The following is a 27,542-nucleotide window of genomic DNA, read 5'->3' on the forward strand; positions in this document are numbered from 1 at the left end:
ACATATTCATTACTCTTATTGCCTATATTCATTACCCTATTGTCTATGAGAGTGAGCTTGAGAGAGTGAGAGAGAGATCGTGCTTAATCATCTAATAATCGTTAAGTAAGTGTGAGGCTCGGAGGTGTCTGACAACCATCTCCACCCGATTCACCATCAAAAGGGTATACGCCGATCCGAGCTTCACAAACGACATCGAGGAGTTAACTCCGTTGATATATAGATCCTACACATCTATTTGGCGTCGTTGCCGGGGATACGACCGACGCTTGAAGCCGACTTCTAGTGATCAAACACTCGTAGGCAACCCACTTAATGAGGGAAGAAATCGAAAGGAAACCACCATTTGTGTTAATTAAAATTCTCATTATTTAACATTTTCATTAAGTTAATTTTATGTTTTGTTTTTAGTTTTAATTTTCTCCCCCTTAATCGCCCGGACATTAACAAGCTTTTTGTCCGGTTAACACTAAGCATTTTTGAGATTTAGCCGTTGCAGGGCAAGAATAATCATCGCGATTCTCGCTGATTACGATCATCCTACGGGACACAAAACGGTCGTTGGTGCCAAAAAAATTCAAATTTCCCGCTCAAAGTTCGTCGAAAGATCAAGTTCGACAAGAGACCATCTTTCGACGAAAGATCAGAGTTCAATAAGGGAAGCATCTTTTCACGAAAGATCAAAGTTTGCCAAACCCACATCTTTCGACAAACCCGTAAAGCTTGAAAACGGAAGATCATCCTTCGTCGAAAGATCAGAGTTCGTTAAGGGGAGCATCTTTCGACGAAAGATCAAAATCCGCCAAACCCACATCTTTCGACGAAAGATCAAAGTCTGCTAAACCCACATCTTTCGACAAAAGATCAAAGTTTGCCAAACCCACAAAGTTCGACGAACCTGCAAAGCTTGACAAGAGAACATGGTCGGATCCTCATGGACTGGGATGTTCAAAACCCGACCCACACTCTAGGAGGGTTCACACAAACCAACCAAACACACGGTGCTGACCCATCTAACCCGACTTGATACCACAGAGGGTGATTAACCCTAGGGACGCTAGCAAACATGAACCTCCCATCAAGCCTAGCAACCAAAGCACCTCTCAACACACCCCCACTACAGGAGATCCCAATGGCAGCGACACATACGGGATGCCGCACAAGAGTTACATGTGATAGAACAAGAAATCAATATATGGACGATGCAACTCGCGAAAGGGGGACAACCGGAAATCATCACCCAAGATATTGAAGCCGCTTTGGCATAAAGTAATGACATGTTCACGTGACTACAACAAAAACTTAACCTCCTAGAAGCATCGCCACATATGCACCGTCGAGACCGCGAGCCCAGCCCTGCACCGCATTCGAGCACAACGGGCAACAGCCCAAACGAAGCACACGCGCGACAACCCTTGACACTGTCGCGTATGGACATGACCCCTACACCCGACCAAACTACCTCAAATGCCGAACTCGCACTAGCATTACAATCCATCCAAACCCTCGTGGCATTGATGGAAAAAGAATGAGCACCTACGGACAATTCGAGAAACCCCACAAACGACAACAGGAAGAACGCGTCCATTTCTAAACTAGTACCTCGTTTCCTCGGTTTCGGTGACGCATATGACCACATAGAGAGGTTCAAGCAAATATGTCGAGCTTATGAACCCCTCACAGAGACCACCAAAGTAGCCGCATTCAGACTTACATGCGACGACCAAACCGGAATTTGGTTTAGGATCTTGAATGAGGACATCGTCACGGACTTCGAGTATGTCATCGAAGATTTCTTATAATAAACTTCACTCGTTGAGGGAATAAATGGAACCCGATTGACCAACTTTTCGCCCTCAAGCAAGAAGCGAATGAGATTGTCAGGGACTACATATGCCGCACAAAAAGCCGTCACCATCGTTGTAGCCCGAGCGACAAGATGTCAGATGATAAATTGATGAGCCGCTTCATCAATGGGTTGTTTGACCCGACACTCCAAAATTTCTTGATTGCCAAGATGTGTCGGTCATTTGCTGAAGCTTGCACGGTAGTGATGACGTTCGAAGATTCAATGAGTGGGTTACGGATACCCACACAAGCGCCTACGAACGATCGTGAGAAGCCCTCAGATGCCACTCCACCCATGCCGCCGAGACCACCCTGTATAGAAAGACCCTAAGCATATGCCCAAAGAGAAAATGTAAGGTGCACAGTGTGCCATGGCCATCACACGAGGCATGAATGCCCCCTCCTCCACCAACGGTGGCCTCAATACTATAAGTGGTGCAAAGCCTTCGTGATGCATTCTCAAGAGAACTGTTGGCAAGCCCCAAACGGAAGGTATGGCCAAACACCAATGGTCGAGCACCCACGATCACCTCCACCCTTAGCCACTCACAACTACCAGCAATACTTCCCCAACAACCCCAACTACCACGCATCGGAGCTCGCCTCGCCGAACTAGAATACGCCACTGATAACCAAACCCAAGTTGGAGGGGGTGCCCCCGAATATGAAGACTCATACTGGGAGTACGATGTTGAAGAAGAGCTTCTTTCCCACTTTGTGGACTTTGAAGGCGACCAAATACCAGTGTATGTCTTGAGAGGAGAACAGAGGGGCCCGTCAATGGGATATCGCAACAACAATGGTCTAAGAAGGTCATAATTGAAAGGCTTCAATTGCCAAGGCCCACACATGGTTAGCGAGTGCCCAAGCAAACATGAGTACTACAACCAGATGGCACAATGACCACGACACCCCCCACTCGAAACACCCCCACAACCACCGATGCAAAGTCTCACCGAACAGTCACATGACCTTATCAAGTGGTTCCAAAGAGAAGCATCATGCCCACGTTGTGGTAAAGAACGCTTAGTACTTGATTGCCCAGAAAAAAAGAAACGAATTGGCACGAATCTGTTATTTATTGTACCATCAACGGTTGGCGCCAACGTCATCACACGAGCTCAAAGAGTAGCTCATAACTTAAAGTGTCACGACCAAGGCCTCCCCACGACTACGCGTAAGAAACGAAAATCCAAAAAAAATGCATCCACAAAGACCGCAAAGCAAGATCAAGAACCTGAGACCCGTGATGTGTTGGTGTAATGGTAATGGAGGGACGCTCCAACCGCTAGGTTGGTAGCGGTTGGAGGTTCGAGTCTCCCCACACCAACATACATGTGGTACCTAAGAAAGGGTGGTTTGTGCCCGTAAGTGATGATGACGCAGATGGTGACAGTGAAGGGCGGTTTGTGCCCGTAAGTGGCGACGACGTAGATGGTGATGGTGAAGGGCGGTTTGTGCCCGTAAGTGACGACGACAAAGATATTGACGGTGACAACAATGACGGTTTCGACGACCTGTGCATGTATCTCACTCGTACCATTCAGTACACCCCCTGATGGACTATGTACTGCTAATAAAACATGACTTCGTGTGAGTTGTAGCCTTTGGGTGAGCCAAAGATAAAAGAATAAATACTAAAGTAGTATCTCTAAAATAGAAAAAAAAAAAGATCAAGAACCTGAGGGAGACGTAGAAACGATACCTGTCAACCCTAACCAAGAGTTGCCAACACACGTAGCAACATACACAAACCCAGTGGCTGAAAAACAAATGGTCGAAGAGTACATCAAACTTATACGCCACGAATAGTTCGAAGGGTCACTTAGTCTCCCGAGCCTAAACTTCGACCAACTCGGAGAATGGGTAAATCAGTTGGAGTCACAAGTGAAGCAGTCGGAGCCGAAGATGCAGCAGTAGACGGTGAATGAAGAAGAATGACTGGAGCCAATGGACCAAAGTATCCTGGACATACTTGACGAGCAGTGAAGGAGCAGTGAAGGCGTGCCATGTGTTGGGAAAAGAAAGAGTATGATCTGGAGGCAGAGGTGTGAATCAGTGGATAAAGCCGGAGAGATATAGTATATTATAGATAATTTGTATTAAGGAAATGATGGATCTGGACGGATGTACCAATCCGGATCCACACCATTTTGTAATCGGGTAACCGGATGAGGCATTGTTTTGTACCCATACCGGATGCCTATATAAAGGATCCAGATTGATGTATGAATTACGGAAGTAATGGGAGTAACATAATTATTGATTGTCTATCTTGTGTACTTGTCGTCTGTGCTTGTCTTTCTTAATCTTACGCGTGTAATTCATTGCCATATATGGTGTATGTGTTCCGGAACATAACCATATAATTATACTTATACGTATGCATTAATCCATCTCTCCAACCACACCTTTGGAGGCGTATTCTGGAAGGGGATACCTTGTGTTTGCGGCTAGAGTCCAGCCCAGGAATAACAACTAATCATTATAAACGAGTACAGATTATTGTACTTGCCGCCATAGCTGAGTTTGATGACTCACTTGCTATCGTCATGTACCCATCTTTGGCTAGCATGCCAATGGAGTCCAGACTCCTTTTGAGATCGGGTAAGTGCTGGACACAATGCAGGGTGACGATATTGCCATTAGGCAGCCGAATTGTGATCTCGCTGATTCTTGAGATTCGGCACTCTTGCCCGTTGCCAAGTCGGAATATGCGGTTGGCTCTAGCCGAATAGTCCAAAAACCATTCGTGGTGAGGGGTCACATGGAATGTGGCTCCTAAATCGAGTAGCCACATTCGTACATCTTGTGCACTATACATGATCTTGCTAGTTGAATATCCTTTGAGTGAGAGGACTTCTCCTAACCGGGATTCGGCAACGTTAATTTGGTTGTCAGACGGACGACGATTTTTAGAGGATCCTACATCCCGATCGAATTTTCGACCATTCCCCTTTTGGTTGATCGACCAGTAGGTAGCAATGCTATGGCCGGCCTTCCTGCAATGTGTGCAGTAGGCATTCAGTTTGCCGTTCCGCGACTTCGACCGTGGATGATCATTTTGTTAGAAATCGACCGGCCACAACCGGTTTCACGTTCGTATTCATGTGCAGAGAACAATAATTAGTACACAGACAGAAAAACGTAAAGACACAGAGACACCGATATTTTACGTGGAAAACCCGAAATGGGAAAAACCACGGGGGTCCACAAACCCCAAGAAAACATACCACTATAGTAGAGAGGAAGTACAAATACGGAACTCGGAGGTAGCGACCTCGAGTTCTCCTTCGTCTGACAGATGGCTACAGAGTTACACTCTCAGTCTCTCACTCACGGTTACAGAGCCAACAACCTCGTTCAAAACTTTTTAATAGTGATAAACTATCACACTCTAATAGTTTGCCCTAGTCACTTATAAACAAAAACAACTTTCTAGCTATTTACAAGTGTAGCCCACAAGGGGCATTTTAGACTATTTACAATTATACTCTTCCAATACGATTTCGATTTTCGGTTTCGGTTTCGGCCTCGGCTGAGATACTCACCAACACAGTCCTTCTCTTCCCATCCGAAGGGACATGTTTCCCAACACATTTTTTCTCCTTGGCCGAATTTGACTTTGGCCTGTTCTCTAAGCTGTATTTCCCAAGAAATGGGCTTCGGGACCATCATCAATGGAGAGTTCCATTGGTTTTCATTGGATGTCTTCCGCCAATATCATCATGATTGCCTCGTCTAGTGTTAACTTCGACGAGCCATTGGTGATGGTTGTGCAAAAGACATCCCAACTTGTTGGCAGGCTCGGAAGAAGAGCAAGGGCTTTGATTTCTTCGTCAAAGTTCAACCCTTGTGAGGAGAGTTCAGCCAACACCCAATTAAAGATGTTGATGTGAGAGGTCACTGGCTCCGTCTCCTTCATCTTCATATTGAACACTTGCCGGATCAATATGAATTTGGCTGAGGATGACTTCTTCTCGTATACGGTTTGTAGCTTCTCCCATAAGGCGAATGTCACCGTCTCTTTAACCATACTAAAGTAGACGTTTTCAGCCAGATGTATCCTGATAGTCGACCTTACAATTTCGTCGAGTGATCGCCATTCTATTGCTGACATCTCTGTCAGCTTGTTGTTATGCTGAATCGCCTCTATTTGGCACCGGATGGTCAACAAATCTTGCATCATTTCCTTCCAGAGGGCAAAATAATTGCCGTCAAACTTATGTATTTCGTAGCTAGTTTTGAATGTCAAAGCCATTGTTATGATGGAAGTATATATTTGGCCTGGTCCTTTCCTTCAAGTGATTTTTCTTCTTGTTCTTGTTGATGCCGCTCAAATCCAAGTCACTCTGATACCTGTTGATAATTCTATGTGAGCCGGTTATACTTGTACTTAGTCGGTTTGTGTGGAATAGGATCTTGGATATGGAGTTGGCAAACAAATAACAAGGTAGAATATGTTGCATTATTAATTTTAGAGATCAAGATTCAAATGCAAGAAAACAGAAAGAAGACAGTTACACCGTTTACGCTCAAGAAGATTGAAGCATTACATTTCCCTCCGAACTCATGTACAAGGCTCAATCTCTCACTTTTGTAGTTAGGTTAACTAAACCCTAACTATGAGGACGTGTTCACACTAAGAGTACATATGAGGTGGAGTGGGACTTTTAGCCCAACAAGTGACATATAGATATATTAGTAACTACCATTAGAAATCATATAGATATATACATTGTTATGGTCAAGGAACGTGGGGTATTGATGCAAGCTATGAGTTGGGGTTGCACCAATGGAGGGAAGAGAATTTCGGTTCATATCTAAATGTAATGAGTGTTTTTGATGTTGCGGCCGTAAACTATCGAGCGAACAACATCAGCTACGGTGACATAATTTGTGGTAAGTACTAAGTAACGTCCATTATGTGGGGACCAATACAATGCATTAATTAGATAGGGTCCAGAAATTAATATGAAGAAATTGGGGGGGGGTTCATACCTCAAATTCAATGGCTTCCGTGAATGATGAAGAGAAAGGGGGGGAGGGTTGGGGTATATATTTACTTGTTTTAAGAATTTGTGAGAAAGATTTGAGAGGGGTAGATCTTGTAATTCTCTATATTCAGAATATATATATGTATGTTATATTTCTGATGAATTTGTATTTTAAGTTTGAAAAATTTGAAGCCAAGCGGCATTCAGCAGAGAGGACTGCCGGTTACCCTCTCAGTTTTCCATCTCCTCCTCCCCCATTCTTCTCCATCAAAGGTTTTCCTCTCCTTCTCTGAGTTTATTTGTTGATCTTTTCTAAAAGAAATTCTATGTTTTCTTTTCATTTCTGAACCATAACTCTCCATCCTTGAAATCCGTAAACCTGTTTTTTGTTTTTCTTTTTTCTTTCTGTTCCTGTATGCTTTTAAACCCTAAATCTTGAAATCCCTGAAACGAAGTTATCCGTTTGATTTTGTTTTCGTTTCTCCTTTTCAATTGAAGATCCCACCCGCATGTATTTTCACACAAAAATAGTGAGTTGTAACTCGCCCAAGAAAATTGAAGTAAATGAGATTCAAGAAAAGAGAAGAATTCGTACAAAAAGAAACAGAGGACATAGTGTGAAGAAAAAGGCTTGCAGCAAGATGAAATTTCTTGAAGGAAAAGGCTTGAAAACGGTGAAACTGTAGAGCAAGATGTATATGAGATTGTATAAATAAAGGGATTTTAAAAAACAATTTCTTTAGGCCAGTTTGTATTTAGTTCAAGAATATGTAGATAAGATTATATGAAAAATATAATGTGAAAAGACTGTTATATTTTGTTCATGGAGGTAAAGAATGTACCAGAAACAGTGGAAATCTAGAAGATGTAGATGAGATTCCATGCAGTAAAAGGGTTGGAAAAAGAATTTCACGTAGGTGATTTCTGAACTGGCCGACTTGATTAAAGGAGATAACATTTTACTAATGCAATTATAAAATAGACACACGAGATTGTATGAGGAAAATGATTATCAGTAGGTCATTCCAAAGGGGGTTGATTTGGTTCATGGATGGAAGAGTCTACCACTAGGATTGTAAAAGAAGTAGATGAGATTGTATGAGGGAAAGGGTTTGCAAAGATGTTCATCGGTTCATTTAAAAAGTGGCCTATCTGGTTTAAAATGTAGATGAGGTTCTCTGAAGTAAAAGACTTGCAAAAAAAGACTTTTATTGGGCCATTTCGAAAGCATGCTATTTGGTTCATGGAGGCAAGAGTGCGGAAAAGGAAATGGATATGGAGTCGAAGACCTTTTGCCAGAATCTTGAACACGAGATTCTTGGAGTAGAATCAATTGAAGATATCATTGATGTGGAAAATGAGATGGGATTTGGAGAAGGAGAGGATTGGGGGGGTTCCGAAGAGTTAGATTCTGCAAAGCTTGCTGTATTGAAGCAATCCAAGCATATAAGTAGTCGCAATGATGGCTTCCAATGTACGCAAACACGAAACAATATCCCACCCAGAAGACAGATGACCATCGTTGCACCGACCTCTTCATTTGACAGAGGACAACCAAACATTAATAAAGATGTTGTATCTTTTGATCATCTTCATCAGGACCACCTCATAAAAAATGGTGGTGATGGACAGAGCAAGTCAATGGTAGTGATTCCTCTTGCCTCTTCATCTGATGATGCACGAGCCAATAACAATAAAGATGTAGCTTTTTTATCGTTTGATCAGCAATGCGGCCGCCCCGTCCGAGGACTGAAAGATTGCAAATCAATGACCACGATTCCTCTGTGCTCTTCATCCAGCGGTGGGCAATCCAACGTTAATGAAGATGGAAATGTTATACCTTTTGGTAATCACGGCGACCATGTCGTCCAAGAACTGGAAGGTTTTGGACAAAATAAATCAATGGAAGTGATTGCTATGGCTTCTTCATCTGATTGTGGTGATGATCGATTAGAATCTGTAGGGCCCAACAAGAATAAAGATGTAGATGTTGTATTTTTTGAACATCGTCACCTACTGGAAGATCATGATTTCCAAAGGACTGTGATCACCCCGGCTTCATCATTCAATGGTGGTGATGGTCAAAAATATGATCAAAAGATTGCAATTACAGAAATTTTTGAGCATGAAAATAAAGATCTTCCTTCCTGTGATGTTGTGGAGAGTGTGCAACGTAAGGCCAAAGCTGCACGGAAAGGCATCTTGAAATGGCAAGGAAAGAAAAAGCTCATCATAGAAGCAAATGAGCAATGTGCTTACAATGATGAAAATGTTCACGATTTGGGCACTGAGGCTGATTGTAGCAGCTATTCCTTATCCAATGGCAATGCAGTAAAGGTCAGTTTGAGGTCACAAGGAAAGGAAGGACACATGATAGAAATGACAGAGCAAGGTTACAATGACGAAAGTGCGCTTGATTCCCATGCCAAGACAGATTATAACAGCTTTTCATCTCAAGTCAGAATTATGCATGATAGTATCAGGGGCGAAATTGATAATGAAACAAAGTCGGATGCTTGTGAAGAGGGGATCACAAGACAAAAACAAGAGAAGCAAGAAAGATCTCGTGGTTTAAACAGGGTGAGGTTCTCTCTGGATTGTGATACGGCACAGCATGCCATGGATTATTCAAAGAAGAGCGTTGTGGGTTTGATGGTTCAAGACCAAGGTTGTGTGCAAAAAGAGCTTCATTGGAGATTTGGTGGAGCAAACCGCAGTGAACACTCGGGTTATAGCATAGATAGAGGAGTTTCTAGAGCGGGGATATCATCAAAAAGGAGAGAATTGACAATAAGGGAGAGTTTGCAGGATCCAAGTCTAGACTTGGAAAGATCAATTGAGATGAGAGAGGATAAAAAGACAATCCGGTTAGCAAATGAGAGAATCGAAAGATTGGAAGTTGGGTTGCTAAAGCAGCACGAAATCGTGGCTAGTATGAGGCTATGTCTCATATCTGAGAGTGCGAGAGATTTTGGAAAGATCAGAATGCTTGTAGATTCGTTGGAGAAAAATATTCGGAAGCTTAACATTGCGAAATCTCGACATTCAGCTGAAAGCCATCAGTTAAAAATCAGGTCGGAGCAGATAGAGAAGCTGAAAGCTCAGTGTAATCTTTTGAATGCAGATAAGGAAAAGCTTAGGAAAAGGCTCCAAATTGCTCTTGACAGCCCCAAATGTAAGGAAAAAGAGCAAGAAGTACATCCAATGGAGCAAGAGAAAGTTTTGCAAAGAAGAGTGAGCGAGCTAGAAAAGGCTCTTGAAGGTTGTCAGACCAAACCTGTCAAAGCTAAGGAGAAAGAGTACAAAGTACTGACAATGGAGCGAGAGAAAGCTTTGGAGCAAAAAGTGAAGGAACTACAAAAGTCGCTTGAAGATTGTCAGACCAAACTCAAGAGCTCGAAATCTAAGGAAAAAGAGCATAAAGCGTTGACAAATGAAAGAGAGAAAGAATTGGAGAGAAGAGTGAAAGAGCTAGAAAAGTCCCTTGAAGATTGGGAGACAAAACATGTACCGGAGAGCTCCAATTTGAAGGAAAGAGAGTATGAACCATCCATAAACGAGCGGGAGAAAGTTTTGGAGAGAAGAGTGAAGGAACTAGAAATATCTGTTGAGGGGCAGATCAAATATATCCTCGAGAGCTCCAAATCCAAGGAGAGAGAGCAAGAAGCATTAGCAACTAAGGGAGAGAAAGCGTTGGGGCAAAGAGTGAAAGTATTAGAAAATTTTCTACTTGAAAGCTTCGTATCTAAGGGAAAAGAGTATGAAGCATTGATAATGGAGAGAGAAAATGCTTTACAGATAAGAGTTAGGAAGCTAGAAAAGTCTCTTGAGGATTGGGAAGCCAAAGTTGCAGTTGAGAGCTCTGAGCGAGAGAAAGTGCTGGGGGAAAGAGTGAAAGAGTTAGAAAAGTCTCTTGAAGAGTGGGAGACCAAACTTTTAGTTAAGAGCACTGAGCGAGAGAAGTATTTGCAAAGTAAAGTGATGGAACTTGAAAAATCTGTTGAAGATTGGGAGACCAAACATGTAACTGAGAGATCCAAAAGAGAGAAAGCTTTGGAGACGAGAGTGAGGGAGCTAGAAACATGTCTTGAAGATTGGGATACTAAGCTTTTGAATGAGAGATCCAAAGCTAAGAAAGGAGAGCAGGAAGTATTGACAACAGAATGGGAGAAAGCCCTAGAGACAAGGATGAGAGAACTAGAAAAATCTCTTGAAGATTGGGAGACCAAACTTGAGACCTCCAAATGTAAGGAAAGAGAGTATGAAGCATTGACAATGGATTGGGAAAAAGCCTTGGAGAGAAGAGTGAAAGAGCTAGAAAGTTTTCTTGAAGATTGGGACGCCAAGGTCAAGAAGAGTGACTTGGATTGTGCTTTTGAGAGGGGAGCTATCGAGGAGAAAGCCACTGTATGCCAGATGGATTGGGAAAGCCAATGCCAGAAATGGGCGTTGAAGTTGAGGGACAGAGAGACTGAACTATCCCGATTGAAAGCATCGGAAGAGAGACTCATTGAATGTTTGGTCTTGTGCAGCAAATCAATGGAGAAACTAAAGAAGGAAGCTGTTTCTCAATTGCAGTTGATGGGTGAAGATGTAGAAAGAAGTATCGAGGAACATGAAGCTGCACTAGAGGAAGAAAAAGAGAAAACCTTGACCGCTTATAGTGAAGATATAGATGCTATTGAAATGACCCAAAAGATTCAAACTGGCATCGAACATGTCCAGAATCTGCTTCATGAAATATCTTCAGAAATCCATGGTAAACATTGGTCTCGGACACAAGATCTTTGTGAGGAAACCCAAGCTTTACAGGAAAAGGTCTCTCAAACATTCGAGTTAATGATGGCTCTTAAACAAGAAATGAAGTCAAAAGAAGATCAGTTCAAGGAAGAAAATGAGAAATATACTCGTCTAGTTGTCATTAAGACAAGACAAGTGGAGGCTTTGGAGGGTCAGCTTGTGGAAAAGGAGCAAGATATGGAAAGCTTTGTGCAAGAGCTGAAGGATGAAGTGAGTCTTCTCAACAAAGAGCTTGAAAGAGAGCACAATGAAAGGTCAAAGCTCTTGCATGACTTGTATTCTCAGGGGAAGATGATGCAACCAGTGATGAAAGGGACACTGAAGGAACAAGACAAAGGCGACAAACTAAACTTTTTGAAAGAGAAGTTGGAGGAAATGAAAGATGCTTTATTTATGAAAGAAAATAGGATCTTGTCACTAGAAGAGGAAGTGAAGATAAAGGCTGCTTTACTAGTGCAGGAAAAACAAAAGTGGAACATGGCAATCAAGGAAGTGAAGCAAAAAGCAGCTCGAACCATTCTTCGTTTTGCACACCGGAAAGAGAATGGTCTTTTAGAACATCTGCAAGAAAGAAGAAAAGCACAAAGAGCAGCTGACGAAGAAAGTATTCATGCACATAAAACCTATGATGACGACGACGACAAAGAAGAAAAAGGACACCCTTGTACTGCCACAAAAAGTAGCTTGCAAACCCATCTAGGTGTGAAACCGAGTCATGAAAGAAAACATTGTACTCTGGAGGTCAATAGTCCAAGCATCTCAATCTGCTCTGCTGATTTGTCGGTTTATGAAGACACAAGAAACTCCATTGAGCCTCATAGAATGAAGATGAATCTAGAGAGAGAGTCAATAGGAAGAAGCGATGTTAAGGTCATTCCCAGGGCTTATTGCATTGAAGGGATGGAGTCTTCCCATATGGAAGACTTTGAATTGCCCGAGACAAAGCGAGATTCGAAACGAGAGATTTTAAAGCTTTTGCAGAGGAAAAGGTGCTATGAGCAAAAACAATGTATTTAGGCTTTCTTCCAGGTTCAAGTTGCATGGAAAGAACAAAGAAAGACAGTAGGTTTTCAAAGCTTAAGGAAAGAAGGTTATATGATGTGAACAGCAATATATTTTACTTACATTGCTTTGAAGGTTGAAGTCAGGATAATGAACAATATTCCTTGTATCGGCAGTGAAGGTATCGGAAGGTATGTGCAATATTCCTTGTATTATCAAGATTCATGTCAGCTGTTGAGCCTTGCTCTTTTTAAAGATTGACATGTGTAATTTTGCCAAGTGAATGGTGTGAGTGAGTTCATACATAAAACACCGTAAACCTTTTCATTTCTGACCTCTTCGTGCACCTTTTCCAATGTGGAGCTTCTTTACTTCCATTAGTCTTTGGTGTATAACTTGATAGGGCCACTCATACATACATGAGGTTTCTTTTTTGAGGGGCTAGTGACACCTGCATCCTACTGTACATATGTAACACGGGAAATGGTTTGTTCTAATGGTTGATTTCTCTCCATGGAAAATGGATTATGCATGCTCATTATAAGATTTGATCAATTCTCTTATCAGCTGCTATCTAGATCATGTTATTTTTGTTTATTGGAATCTTAACAAATTTCACACTTCATGGTAGATTTAATATTATCCTTATCAATTTTATCTTCATTTCTATTAATTATTTCTCTTAATGTGTAGAGCTAAGCATGTCAACATCACAGAATATTAGTCACGTCTACAATAAGATTTCCTAAGATTTTAAGATATTTGATGGCAAATTCTTGGGCTATTTTTCGCCATATTTCTATGAGGCTTGTTCCAACCAGGTTTGTGGTAGGTACATGTGGTCCATGCATATGAATGTTATGGCTGCATGGTCGTGTAATTATGGCACATTTATAAATTATGATCATAATGCTGAAATGGAATGATTTGAACTTTGATGTGCACATGATGCGGTTAATGCTTAATGATGTTTGTGCATTTTTGTGTGCATTCAGAAAATGTCATGTAGCTCCATAATGGGTCAGATGAAGTAATGTATGGCACCATGAAATGTATGAGTATTACATGTATCCTCATTTATGGTTTATATGTTTATATTTCTTTCAAAGATAAATATAAAGAATGAAAATATGATATATAGGATGAGGTAATAGGGAAAAGTGTTTATGGTCATGCTATAGATAAGCGTGCATTCATGCAAACTAACTAGTGGCAATTGTCATCACATTACGTCTACTTGGATATATTAAACACTAAATTCCCTTCCTACTAAAATCATAACCCCCATTTGCATGTTATCTGATCCAAACTTGTTTACATTAAATGGTGATGAAACTACGTTGTGTGGCACTGGATATTCAGAAGTGGTTTGCAGGAGCTAATATGGATTGAGGCAGATAATAATGAATGGAGCATAGTATATAATACCTTTTAAAATGATGGTAAATATTTTGAAATATAGTACAAATTTTTCGTAGTCATTATAAAGTTGTGAAAACAGTTAATATGCCAAGTCATGATGAAAGACATGAAATCAATATACAAATAAGTGTTTTATTTGGCACACCTGCACACAAATAAGTGAAATATACTTGCATCTCTCAAGAATTAGATATCCAAGAGATTTAGGCAATATCTCTACTAAAATATGACTGCAACTTCTCAATCTTGTAATGCCTCATGACATGAAGCACAACCAATGGCCCTCAACTTTGCAAGGAAAGCCCAAATGTAGATGTGGTATGAATTATCATTTGTCGAACGTCATTGATTGTTGTCAAAAACTTGTTTTTAACCTTGAGAATAATAAATAGATTCAATTATTAGCAAATATTCCACAAGAAAGAATAATTAAAATTTGTGGTATTAAGGTATACAAAACTTTGCCATAGGAAGTTGTAAATTTCTAATTTGTATTAAACTTAGAACGAAGGTTGATCAATTATATGTTTGTTTACTAATACATATACTACTCGTAATATCATGGTAACCACCACCACCACCATAATTATTATGATGACACTCATCCCCCATCCTAAACCCATTGTAATGCTTATTGTCAAACCCAAATATGTAATGCTGCAATGGCAATAAATTTAAACTTGCAACCTATTTTGAATAATAAAAACTCTTATTGAGAATTCCTAATCTTGATTGAATCTTACTACCTCTGCTATTACCTTGCATCTACCAATAACGTATAGGTAGTCAAAACATATTTGATTTTGGATTTTTTGCAAATTTAGTAGATAATTGTATTATCATCTTTTGACGTGTTTATATAGTGTTCATGTTCATGATTGTCCTTAATATCAAGTATATACATATTCACAAGTGTAATATTGACCGTTCATGTAGTGCATGAAATGATAATTCCGAACCTTAGTAAGAAACCAATAAAGCAAATTACCTGAACAGTTAATGTTTGGAAAATGTAATTGCCATGTGAAGTGATGTTTGAGGTCAAAATATGAATTTCAATAGCTTCCATAGCTCGACATAGTTGAACCAACACATTATCGTTTTTCTTGCAATGTATGAGAATGTGGTACAATTGCTTCTCAATTTGGGATACATGCACCTGTACACATACACAATAAATATTTAACATTTCCTCAAAATAAAACACAATAGAAAATAAGTAGTTTCAACTATTTCCCTTGTGATGGGGTACAACTTCAAAGTGTAATATAGTTATTATAATTACTACACAATTTATCCGGTCATGAAAAGTTTGTACACTTCATCCCCTTATAAAAATGGGGCCAATCGCCTAAAGTGTAGTACTTGTTTTCAACTTTATAGTTAGAATTTCAACATCTTCATATTTGATGGTGTTCTATTCTAAAGCATTTAAAGCATCCATGCCAATTATCAAGCTATATCATTTTTAGAATAGGTAGAATAGTAAAAGAGCACAATGCCAAACTTCATAATGTAGAAGCTAAATGTGAGAGATGTATAAGCCAAACATGGATTCACAATGAGAAATGGACACAAAGAGATAGAGAGGAAACTCAACATGGAACGTGCAAGGACTCAGAAGTAGACTAGACCAACAAAATAGATGGAAACTGAGAAGGGATCTTGAAGAGCATTTACTAGGGAGTGGTGCTGACATCATCATGTTGCAGGAACACCACCTCGATAGCACACAGTTACAGGAAGTCGGAGACCTTCTACCAGGATCATGGTGAACGATTTGGGAGCCAACAATTGGGGATCATGGTGGTATTTGCACTTTGATTCGGGAACATCTAGCCCAAGGATTAATACACCAAGAATCACTTATACCTGGTAGGGCACATTTTTGCACGCTGACCATCCAAGGGCAACGATGGAACTTCATGAATGTTTATGCTCCAAACAACAGAACAGAAAGAGCAACATTCTGGGACCGCATCCGCCTACAAGTAGTGGGGGCGGAAGAGTGGTGCATTGGAGGGGATTTTAATATGATCGAATCCATTCATGATAGCTCCAACAACAACCCCATAGTCCTACAAGGAAGGGAACGCAAACAATGGGAGAAGCTATGTGTCCACCTTAACCTGCGAGACATCTGGCATTCTGCCAACTTCCAACGAAAAAGGGACTCTCTCCTATTCTCCCGATCAGACGGGCGGAATAGTGGACCCACCCTATCTCACATTGACCGCATTTATGTGGGGGAGGCTTTAGAAGCGAAGGGAGGGTGGTGTCACATAACTCCAGGCACGACTTTCTCTAACCATTACCCGGTAGCTGGTCATTTTCAATTGCACCGAAAATGGGGCCCATTCCAGACTCGCATCCCACACACTATTTACACACTTATAGACGTGAAGGACCAACTATCCAACCAATGGTCATTACCCGTCAATGGCTCATTAGCATCAGACAAACTTTTAGCTAAATTAACAAGAGCCTCTACTCTCCTACATGAGATTGTCAAGACCAGACGCAAGGATGCTCAGGAGAAACGACAGAGGACAAAACGGGGACTAATAGCCTTACAACGCCTCCAACAGAGATACCCATCCTGTAGTTGGATCGCAGGACAAGTCGCCACGGCCAAACAGGAACTTAGCATGGCAGAAAAGGCAATATATGACATGGAGTTTCATGGCAGCATGGCGCGATGGATTCGAGTAGGGGACAAAACCACAAAGGAATTCTTCCGCTCCAAAGGCCCGAGGCACGCAAGAACTGTGATGCGCAGCCTCAACCGGGAGGATGGAACAACCACTGAGGATGGCGACGAAATGAGGAATATTGCCACAAGGTATTATAGCCGCCTACTTACCGAAGACATGATAGCTACAGAGGAAGACATAAGCGATGATATTATCCTCCAAAGCATACCCGGGAAAGTCACACCGGAAATGAATACCTGGCTTGTGCGTCCTCTATCAATCATTGAGATATGGGAGGCCCTCACTGATTTAGATGCTGAGAGCTGCCTCGGAATTGACGGTCTCACCCCGCACTTTTTCACATGCCTCTGGGGCACTATTAAAGAAGACCTCCTCCAGGCATATGAGGAGATCATCATCTCTGGAAGCATGCCGGAGGAATTTGGACAGGGGATGATACATCTCATTCCTAAAAGTGGTGGGAATGCCAACGACATTCACAAGTGGCGGCCCATTACTCTTCTCAATACTGTCTATAAGTTGCTTGCAAAAATCGTGGCACGCCGTTTAACTCCACCTCTTCCTCAACTCATTCATCCGTCACAAACAGGTTTCGTTAGAAATCAGAGCATCCTAGACAACCTCTTCTCATTTTGGGAAGCAGTAGCCCTTGCCAAGCAGACCAACAAGAAGGTAGCGGTGGTGCTACTAGATTTTGAGAAAGCCTATGATAGGGTATGCTGGAACTTTCTAGAAAGTGTGATGAGGAAACTCGGCTTTCAAGAGACATGGATCAAAGGCATTGCAGGATTTTATAGGAATGGCAGCAGTTGTGTTTCGCTGGCAGGTGAAAGGGGCCCCTTTTTCCGAATATCCCGCTCTGTACGGCAGGGATGTCCACTAGCTCCATCCTTATTATACGCCGAAGCACTCTCTTGCTTTCTCAACTCGCGGCATCTCAACCTACGTGGTCTTCCCATACCTCATTCTTACCAAAGCATCCTGGATATAGAATTTGCAGATGACACAACAGTCTACCTGCAAGGGGACCTGGAAAACCTCCAAAAGCTAGAAAGTGGGCTAGTTTTATTTTGCAAGCGATCCAACGCCATGATCAATTGGCACAAATCCTGTGCAATATGGCTTTCTCAGGAAACACATCCGGCGTGGCACCCTCACCCCGCTTTCATATGGATTAATCAAGGGGCGAGCACCAAATATTTGGGCTTCCAAATTGGCTTCAACATACCGCCGGAGACTATGATTGCACCCGTTATCCTCTCCATTCGACAAAAGTTGATACATTGGAGCTCTAAAAAATTGTCGTTAGCAGGTCGCATCATAGTGGCAAATCAGGTACTCCTCGCAACAGCATGGTACAGTCTATCATGTTGGACAATTTCCAAGGACAGTATACATCAGATTCAATGACTGGTCCGCAACTACATTTGGTCTGGTAAGGAAGACCATGTAGCTCGCGCCAAGGTGGCGTGGCCTATACTCACAACGCCTAAGTCGAGAGGGGGATTGGGTCTTATTGATCCCCTTTCACAATCGAAAGCCTTACTTGCCAAATTTGTGGTGCGAGGACTCCAACTAGGAAATGATTGTTGGAAAATGCTACTGAGATTACGTTTCGCTTACTTTAAGCCACGAAAAGGGGTCGATTGGGCCCCCCAAACGGGATGGATTCTAAACATGGATCTCAAACCTAGTTTCTCCCGCCATTTGGAGGACAGATTCAGTGCATCCATGTGGAAGGCATGGTGTGACATTCGTCGGGGGCTCTAGTGTGATCAACCGAGATCCGAACCTGCCTGGCTCAGTCAACATATTCTATGGAACCCATGTCTCAAGGATGAATCTAATCAACTACTGGGATCACGTAAGGGGTTGTCATGGGGATACATTGCAGAAGGTCTAGGCAAAAGTATTGAATGTTGGCGACGGTTTATGTCAATGCCACTACAAGATCAAGCGAACATACTCCATGGAATCAGGGGCGGATGGACTATGAGATCGGAAATCATTAACGCGTTACTGATTAGGGACTCTGCTATTCAAAGGACGACAATGGAGAAATGGATAGGCCACGAGGAGGAGGGCTCTCTGATCCCGAGAGGTAGGGGATCACCAAACACACTCGAAGGCCATGAAGTGAGAGACACTGCGACACCCACACAGAATAACGCCATTCGAGTACTCGCGTACACTGGTTATAAATGGATTGTAGATCCTGATCCGATTAAAGTACAACCCGATTGGCATATATTTCCTCATGAAAACACATGGCTGCGTAAGGTAAGTTGGAACCCTTTGCAATGGACATGGCGTGATCCCTACGCGGGGCAAGGAAGTAAACCCATCCCTTTCTTCCAATTCACAACTAGATTGGGTCGCCACATTCTGGCTACTCAAGCCGCTCGAGAACCGGCTGTTGCGAAGGTCTGGCACACATTTCAAGTTCCCTCTGCAATAATCACCAAGTTTTGGCAGAAAATCTGGAAGCAACAACACGCGAGGCGAATTACCACTTTCCAATGGTTGTTAATACATAAGGCCCTACCGGTGGGAGCATGGCAACGTGGGAACCTTAACTCTCCGAATTGTGTAGAGTGCCCACATGCAGTAGAATCCATACGACACGCTTTGTGGGACTGCCCAACGTCCCATAGAACATGGCGGGGGGTTGGCCGCTTGTTGCAATTATGCCAGGTGCAAGGTTCAATCAAGTGGGGAAATATATGTTGGCTATCATGGTAGGTTGCAATTGGCCGATACGAGCATCAGGAGGAGGGGATGACTTTGGTGATAAAAGCACAAGAGGTTCTTTTCTCCTCCAGCGACAATGTCCACTATTTTCCTCTTAATGACAAATCTCAAGAGGTGTTGGAATTGGTCAGCCCAATAACCCTTTGGATTCTATGGAAACAACGATGTAGGCGAGTCTTCTCCAACCAAACCACCCATCCAACAAGGTTACTGCAAGAGATATGGAGTGAAATTGTAGCCACTCTGAAAAGCCAATATGATGGCCTTAAAGGTGGCTCCGAGGGAGTTGAAAGACAACGCATAGCCTTCATCCAACAATGGTCGTCCTCTCCCTTTCTTGAGTCAGTGGGCTTCCACATTAGATGGAACTATCGTGTCCCTTTAGGGATTTGTACATAATCGCCTCATTTGTAAAATTTTATAACTAATGGAAGGAGTGTTTTTTGGAATATATATATATATATATATATATATATATAGACCAAAGTTACAACTTACAACCAATGTAGCATATGTCGTTTAAAAAGGCTAAAGACATTAATAAATATCTATACCACATGTAGCTATTTCCTTTGAAAAGGCCAAAGACATTAATAAATATTCGTACCACGATTAGCGTATGTCTTTTAAAAAAGGCTAAAGTCATTAATAAATATCTATCGACTCATGGCACAAAAGTAAAAGTGACATCCCGCCAATCCTATTAAAAAAAAACACATGACTTAAGGGGTAGTCTATTTGGGTAAATCGTTTATGGCAATATATAACTCAAGTGTCATAAATCTCTCATATTGTCCAAAGTTAGTTCCCCTTGTTTATTGGTGTGTTGTATGTGTATTATGCATATACAAGGGTGTAGCTAGTGGGAGTCAACAATGGATCGGTCAAGCCTAGACCAAGCAATTAAATCGTTTTAAAACAGTTTAGCCATTCGGCGAAGTTTGGTTCAAGCTTGAGCTTCCTTAATTTGTTTGACCTCAGTTTGGGATGACTCGAGCTGAATCGAACTATTTTGGGCTAAATCAGTTACCAAATCTTTTTAGGAGTCAGTTGGGTTCAAGCTTGAAAACTCTCCAACTGGTGCTTAGGCCAAACCGATTAATCTGAAACTGAACCTTTGCCGATTCCTAGTAGTTAGGTTAATGCAAATGGATTATACTTTGGGTATGCTTGTTGTATATGCCAATAAAAAAGAAAATAAAGGAAGATCGGATAGTTGAGTTGACCAAGGAACCAACTTGAATATATGCAGATATTTATATTTCATGATATATTTTTAAGTTATCTGCAATTTACAAGAGAATTATGATGATGAATTGTGATTACTTATCATTGTGAGATAGAAAATGAGTATGCTGATTTTAATTACTTTCTAGGAAGGTTAGAATCTTGATGTTCCAAAAAGGGAGATCTAGATGACAGAAAGTAGAAACACTAGATATGGGACTCATAGATAGATAGATAGATAGATAGAGAGACTAAAGATTGAAAGGTCCACACATAGATAAGTAGTATTATAGATTGAAAGATAGAAAGAGAAACTAGAGATTGGAGAGAGAGAGAGAGAGAGAGAGGAAGGTACATAACTCTAATTACGAGAGAGAGAGAGAGAGAGAGGAAGGTACATAACTCTAATTAAGAGAGAGAGAGAGAGAGAGAGATTAAAGATTGGAAGGTACATAACTCTAATTATGAGAGAGAGAGATTAAAGATTGGAAGGTACATAACTCTAATTATGAGAGAGAGAGATTAAAGATTGGAAGGTACATAACTCTAATTAGAGATTGGAGAGAGAGAGAGAGGAAGGTACATAATTCTAATTATGAGAGAGAGAGAGAGATTAAAGATTGGAAGGTACATAACTCTAATTATGTCGTGAGAGAGAGAGAGAGAGATTAGAGACTGGAAGGTACATAACTCTTCATCTAGATGCAGGTATACATAGTATGAAGCATACATACCATATGCGCATTCACATTCCAGTATGTTTCAATCGTTCCGAGTATGATAAACACACTCGAAATATGGTAAATACCATACTTTTTGTGTTCATTATTTACTATAATATTTATTTACCCTCGAAGGACCGAGAGGGCAAAGTGTTGGGGAATCACAAGATAATACCACTTTTCCACACGGAAGCTAACAAATCTTTTCCCCACTTGTGTTGTAAAATAGAAGATAGTAATCAAAACCAAATCCAATCTTGACAGCAATGAACAGCAAGAAACTCCACACTTGAACACTAACAAGATCAAAGATACACAAGATTTACGTGGAAAACCACGATGTGGGGGAAAAACCATGGGACCATTCACAACGGCACCAAAATTCCACTAATAAACAATAATCGAATGGGTACAACAGATTTTCATCTCTAGTTCAAAACTAGACGCTTTACAATCTTCAAGGTAAGTCCTTGGATCAACAAATCTCTACAAATCATCACATATAGTGGCAATTTTCACAGATTCATAAAATCTGATCAAAGTAGAATCTATGAAGATAGAGAGATAAAAAAACAATAATCCAATAATTGGATTTTAATAAGATATACTTTGTTCACGATCAGAGATCGTTTGATCATCGATCGGGCAAGAATAGTGGCTGGCTACTCTACCTCTATCTTCTATTCCTATCTCTCTTTTTCTTTTTTGCTGCATGTTCTTTTTTTATTTATTTAGTATATTCTCAAAAAACAGAAATAGTAATAAATAAGGGTTATGTTTCTAAAAAAAACCCTTTATTACCCCTAACAAAAAAAAACCTATAAGTAAAAACTTTATTTGAGCCCTTTTCATACTAATTTGGACCCATTACAACATACGCATCCACGTATATATAGACCCCATGAAATGTTTGAACCTCGTCCTCTATGTAGGAGGGAAGAACACAACACAAAGTAGTGGAGGTGGATTGGTGGAGTTGCACTCGTTCCATTCTATGGTACTACTACATATGGCTATGGCGAACATTTACATCTCCATACATACTTACTTACATACATGGAGCTTTTTTTTGAACGCAAATTGTGAACATCACATGAACATTTGTGAATAATGCACCAAATCCATCATCATGCAATCCAACTCCACCCCACACATCAATAATCATAATAATATTAATATTAGTAGTAGTACTAGTGATGATGATGATAATAATAATAATAATATTATTATTATTATTATTACTATTATTATTGAAGAGAGCAGACTCATCTTTTTAAGTAGACATCTGCGGTGGCCACGAATCGCATCCTAATTACTAATTCGCAATACATACATACTTTGACAATTTGTGGCCAAAGAATACTCGCTCACTACGGTGACCTGGTCATGCTCTAATTACTAGCTACTTACCGTTTGGAGCTGTCATAATCAAGGACAAGGTTCAGTGGGTGTTAATTCTATCCTAGTTAGGCAATTCGTCATGAATTAATCCATGCCTCCATTAGAGTGGTGAAGAGACATGGTGAAGGTGGAGGGGCGAAAGGGCAAAAGCAGTGTGGAGGCGTGACGAAGGTGGACCGTGGAGGCATGGCAAGGGTCGACAACTTCGGCCCTTTCTTTCCCGCTCGACCCTCAATGACAACAGCTGAATTGCCGAAATGAGGCAAAAAAAAAGTAAAAAGTCCAAAAAAAAAAACATAAGTATGTTTGGATAGTATATGGATTCGATTTGTTTACGAACTAATGAAAATGAATGTTTGAGCAAACAAATGCTCAAACATTCTTAGACATGGACTAACGATGGGCAATTTCGTCGTTTACGTTGTTCGAGTGAAAGATAATCCTTATCTTCTCATATAATGTCCAAATTGATTGTCAAATTTGGGTATACATTTCTTAGACAAGAAGTTTAAGTTTTGGCATATTATTATTTGATGTAAAGAGAATGGGTGTTTGCACAATTCACACGGGGGCTGGACCCAAAATCAAAGAGGGTCATTCTAGTATTGGGATTGAATTATCATTGGAAATCATACATTTGTATATGAATATAGGCATTAGAGTTAGAAAAGGTCAGCAAAAGCTAAAAGGAGTATTGATGTTTATTATTATTGGAATGAGATGAAATTCTTTCGTTGTCTGATGGAGTGTTCGTCGTCTTGCCTATGGCAATTCAACATGTCCGACTACTCATGTGGCGGTGACCCCACTACTCATTATTTGTGGTATAAATTTAACATATGAGAGAGAGATTACCTTAATAATCTCAGAAGGTTGGAAGGATACATTGCCGACTGGTAAAGGAAACGATAAGGGATTTAGGAGCCGTCGGCTAGCGACGGCGTGTTGCAATATGGCCACGAGGGTAGCAACATCGGCTTCGCCATCTTCAACGTCCTTCTGGAGTTCCCTCACATGTCGTGCCGCATCCCCGATAATCGACACTTTGTCCATCTAAACCAATTTAAAACAAGCAACCCAATCCCAAATGATGGTACTAAGTAGAGTGAGGGAATGTAATTAATTTACTAAGCTTGCGACTTACTTAAAAAGAAGAAGAAGAAGAATTTACCTTGGTGATGTTGGGGACAAGGGCTCTCAATGAATAGAGCTTCTCATTCAATATTTGCCGGCGTTTCCTCTCTGCAACCAAGTTCTTCTTCTTCTTCTTCTTCTTTGGTTTCACACCATTCTCATTTTTCATAGCCATTATTGTTTGGGTCGTCTTTGTCTTTGTCTTTGTCTTCTTCTTTTTGTGGTCGTCCATGTGAATGGTAGGCACCACTCCATCGCCACTCGAATTAAGGTTAAGGAAATCCTGATGTCTCGTTGATCCAACAACATATGGATGACTGTTGTTAACCATCCCATTCATGTCCTGCAATCCCATCTGATTCATTATTATGTCATCCGATATGTAATCACCGAAGCAGCTATCAAACATACATTCATCTGATGATTCGAACCTTCCGTAATGAGTCCGTGCTTTATCATCATCATTGCCGTCCTTATCGTGGTCATGTTCACCATCATCTTCATGTGAATCCTGATCATAACTACTGTCCAGCGGCAGCGAGTTCTGAGTATGAATCCCAATGCTAAGATGATCCATAATATGATCCCATGAGGATGAGATTGCAGGAAGATCATGATGTATACTACCTATCACCATAGTGGGGCGTGAAAAAGAAGAAGAAGAAGTATTATGACTAGTAGTGTAATACATGTGGTCGGGTAGATTCATGGCCGGATCATGATCATGACAAGTACTGCAGCTACTGCTTGTAACTATATCCCAATCCTGAAAGCCGCCCATCATGAGTGAATTGCCAATGTATATATGTAGCCCTAGGACGACCTAAGATAATGTATTCTGCTGGGAGATGTTTTGAAATAAATCATTGGTAAGTAAAATGGTGGTCTTCTCTGTTCTTCATGTTCATGTTCATGTACATATATGTATGTAATAATGTATGTATATGTGTCTTCATGTTCATGTTCATGTACATATATGTATATAATAATGTATGTATATGTGTCTTCATGTTCATGTTCATGTTCATGTACATATATGTATGTAATAATGTATGTATATGTAATAATGTATGTATATGTGTCTGCTAGTTAGTTAGTTAGCTAGCTAGTTAGTTAGTTAGTTAGTTAGTTAGTTAGTATCTCTTATTTTTTGCACGTATTGAATTTAGCAAATGGGGTTAACGCCACTCATGAGTCATTACACAAAAGAGACGTGGCCAATCATAGAAATGGGGTTAAATTCATGGGCCAATTTTGGCCTTAGGAAGACGTTAATATTTCTTTCTTCCTTTCTTTCTTTCTCACATTTCATACATACATACATACATACATACATACATACATATTGGGCCCAAGTCTGTGCCGTGCCATGAATGAATTCAAAAATTTCCTTACACTTACTGCTTTTGGGTAACCACAAACCTTGTCCGTCTCCCGTCACTCAAATCGTTTTCCGTCCTTCTCCCTCTCCTTTTACTTTGAATACACACACACACACATATATATATGACAACACTAATAATTATGACAACATTGACATGTTGGTAGTGATGATGAGAGCATATTTTGTCATTGTTCTTGGCTTTGTAGCTGCTTTTATATACCTTCTTCTAGCATGTGGCGAAAAGGGTATGTATGCGTATGTATGCGAGCTATGTCTCGTATGTATTTCATTCCTTTAAATTCATATTCTTAGTCCATACATATACACGTTGATTAACTTTACGTTTGAGTGAACCCAAATGGTGCATCAGTCAATTCATTGAAATGCACATGTGTTGTCCAACTTCAAACCAGGACATCATAACATATCTCTAAAACTCTTTCAACGTGTTGAATTTTCGGTAGCAAGTTTACGTCATCGATGAAATGCTATAGTTTCATAAAACGTGATATGCTTTTTCAACATTGATTACGACATTTTTCTTCTACCAAATTGTTTTCGTTCAATATCAATGTAGCGATTTCAAATTTTCCTTCTTTTGTTTGTCTCTTATGGATCCAATGCAAGGAGTGCTTCATATAGAACTAAAACTATTTTATGCAAAAATCAAACATTTCTAAGGTGATGCATCTACGGTGCAGAAGTGGCATCCAAATTCCTTGACTATTTAGATTATTTAGTATCATGTCTCCCTTTTTTGGTATTAGTGGGCACAATAATGGTTTGTCAATATTGGCCATCTAATTTCATGTCAATTGATCTTTATATTATTAATGAAAAAGACTTGAAACAATAGAAGAAAATATTCCAAAGCAATAGAACTCACATAAGTATCTTTGCACTCGAATGTACTATATCATGACATTAAATAACAATGCGCTTTTGAATATAAAAAACATTACCACTAGGTGGAGAGTATTTTTAGCCATTCCACCTACATGAAATGAAGAGGATGCCCTTTCTCTAAAGTGAAATCATGCACAATTCCATCAAACCATTTAATTTTGAATTCTTCGATTTCTTTAGATCCTTGGTTTAATGATGAGCTCCCACCATAGAAATCTTTGGGTTGTATTGTATAGGCTCTATCCACACCGAAAAACAAGATGAGCTACATAAGATGGGCTTCGCATGAGAGAACCTTTCAAGTTCTCTTGTGGACCTCGATATTAAAGCTTAGGTTCAATGTGTTGCCCAACGAAAGTACATCGAATCCACTAGAAAAGTCCATTGAAGATTGCGAGAAAAACTTATACTCAAGAACACCAAGAAAGAGAAAACAAATCATTGGAACCAAAGTAAGAACTCTAAAGAAGAATAGGGAACCAGACAAATTTTTATTCGAGAACCCCAAATCTAAGGAAAAATATTATGAATCATTGTAAATACAATGAGAGAAAGTTAAAAATGGTCTTGATTGGAAGCCTAAAGGTGTTTCTAAGAAGCTTGAAAGAGATAAATATTTGGAGGGATGAGGGAAAATTGGGATAACAAAATTTTACATGAAAACCCTAAATTAAGGAAAAAGTGTGGAGAACAGACTTTTATCGAGAGAAAGAACAATCACATGATGGAGACAACACAAGGGATAAAATACTTTTTGTATTGTGTACAACTCAAAGAATTACAAAAAAGTCCCAATATTAGGGTAACTCCACAAGATGAGTTGGGACAAGTCCACGAGATATTCTATTATCATCGTCAGAGGTCAAATCTGACCTATGAGACAAAAAAAAAACATTTCGCATAATACATGTGAAAGTGAGTAGTGACTCTTGATGTTCAAGAACTTTACAAATGGATGTTACAATTGAGAGTGCACTTTGCGGTTTCGAGAGAAATTTGTGCAAGGATTAGGTTTGGTCGAAGATGTGTGGAAAGCATGGTTAAATATGATCAAAGGTAGGGCATTGCATCAAAGTGTGAAACTCATATTCTCAAACTTGTTTAGGGAAAATTATGCATTTTCGACTACTCTCATCACTTGAGCCCCAACGCCCCCTCTCACATCACAGTGCATGTGAGCTATGCCGCATGAAAGCAATGGTTTGGATGGCAGACAACGGGATGGGCTCTAACA

At 40.4% G+C, this 27,542-nt stretch overlaps 2 protein-coding genes across 2 annotated transcripts; one reads left to right on the plus strand and one right to left on the minus strand.

Annotated features, from left to right (window-relative positions):
* Window positions 1–6,931: 6,931 nt before the first annotated feature.
* On the plus strand, window positions 6,932–13,244 carry LOC147860984 (uncharacterized). The gene is made up of 2 exons (XM_087323442.1): window positions 6,932–7,118; window positions 8,014–13,244. Exon 2 carries the CDS (start codon window positions 8,115–8,117, stop codon window positions 12,660–12,662), a length of 4,548 nt encoding a protein of 1,515 aa, XP_087179568.1. The 5' UTR covers window positions 6,932–7,118; window positions 8,014–8,114; the 3' UTR covers window positions 12,663–13,244.
* An 823-nt stretch (window positions 13,245–14,067) lies between these two features.
* On the minus strand, window positions 14,068–24,867 carry LOC147860985 (uncharacterized). Its single transcript, XM_087323746.1, has 4 exons — window positions 24,056–24,867; window positions 23,740–23,937; window positions 15,058–15,228; window positions 14,068–14,443 (listed from the first exon to the last, which is right to left on the minus strand). Exons 1-4 carry the CDS (start codon window positions 24,800–24,802, stop codon window positions 14,354–14,356), a joined length of 1,206 nt encoding a protein of 401 aa, XP_087179872.1. The 5' UTR covers window positions 24,803–24,867; the 3' UTR covers window positions 14,068–14,353.
* Window positions 24,868–27,542: the final 2,675 nt, after the last annotated feature.

Source organism: Azolla caroliniana, unplaced genomic scaffold, assembly GCF_043228905.1.
Source record: "Azolla caroliniana isolate FFs.n. ecotype wild unplaced genomic scaffold, voAzoCaro1.0.p SCAF_8, whole genome shotgun sequence".
NCBI lineage: Eukaryota > Viridiplantae > Streptophyta > Polypodiopsida > Salviniales > Salviniaceae > Azolla > Azolla caroliniana.

Bases quoted from the DNA above. Each gene is read 5' to 3' on its own strand.
- LOC147860984 (XM_087323442.1), top strand. From the start codon at position 8,115: ATGGATATGGAGTCGAAGACCTTTTGCCAGAATCTTGAACACGAGATT.
- LOC147860985 (XM_087323746.1), bottom strand. From the start codon at position 24,802: ATGATGGGCGGCTTTCAGGATTGGGATATAGTTACAAGCAGTAGCTGC. The intron at 23,938-24,055 runs GTAAATTCTTCT...AAATTGGTTTAG, and splicing joins TTGTCCCCAACATCACCAAG to ATGGACAAAGTGTCGATTAT. The intron at 14,444-15,057 runs GTAATTTGCTTT...ATTATTCTCAAG, and splicing joins TCCAAACATTAACTGTTCAG to GTTAAAAACAAGTTTTTGAC.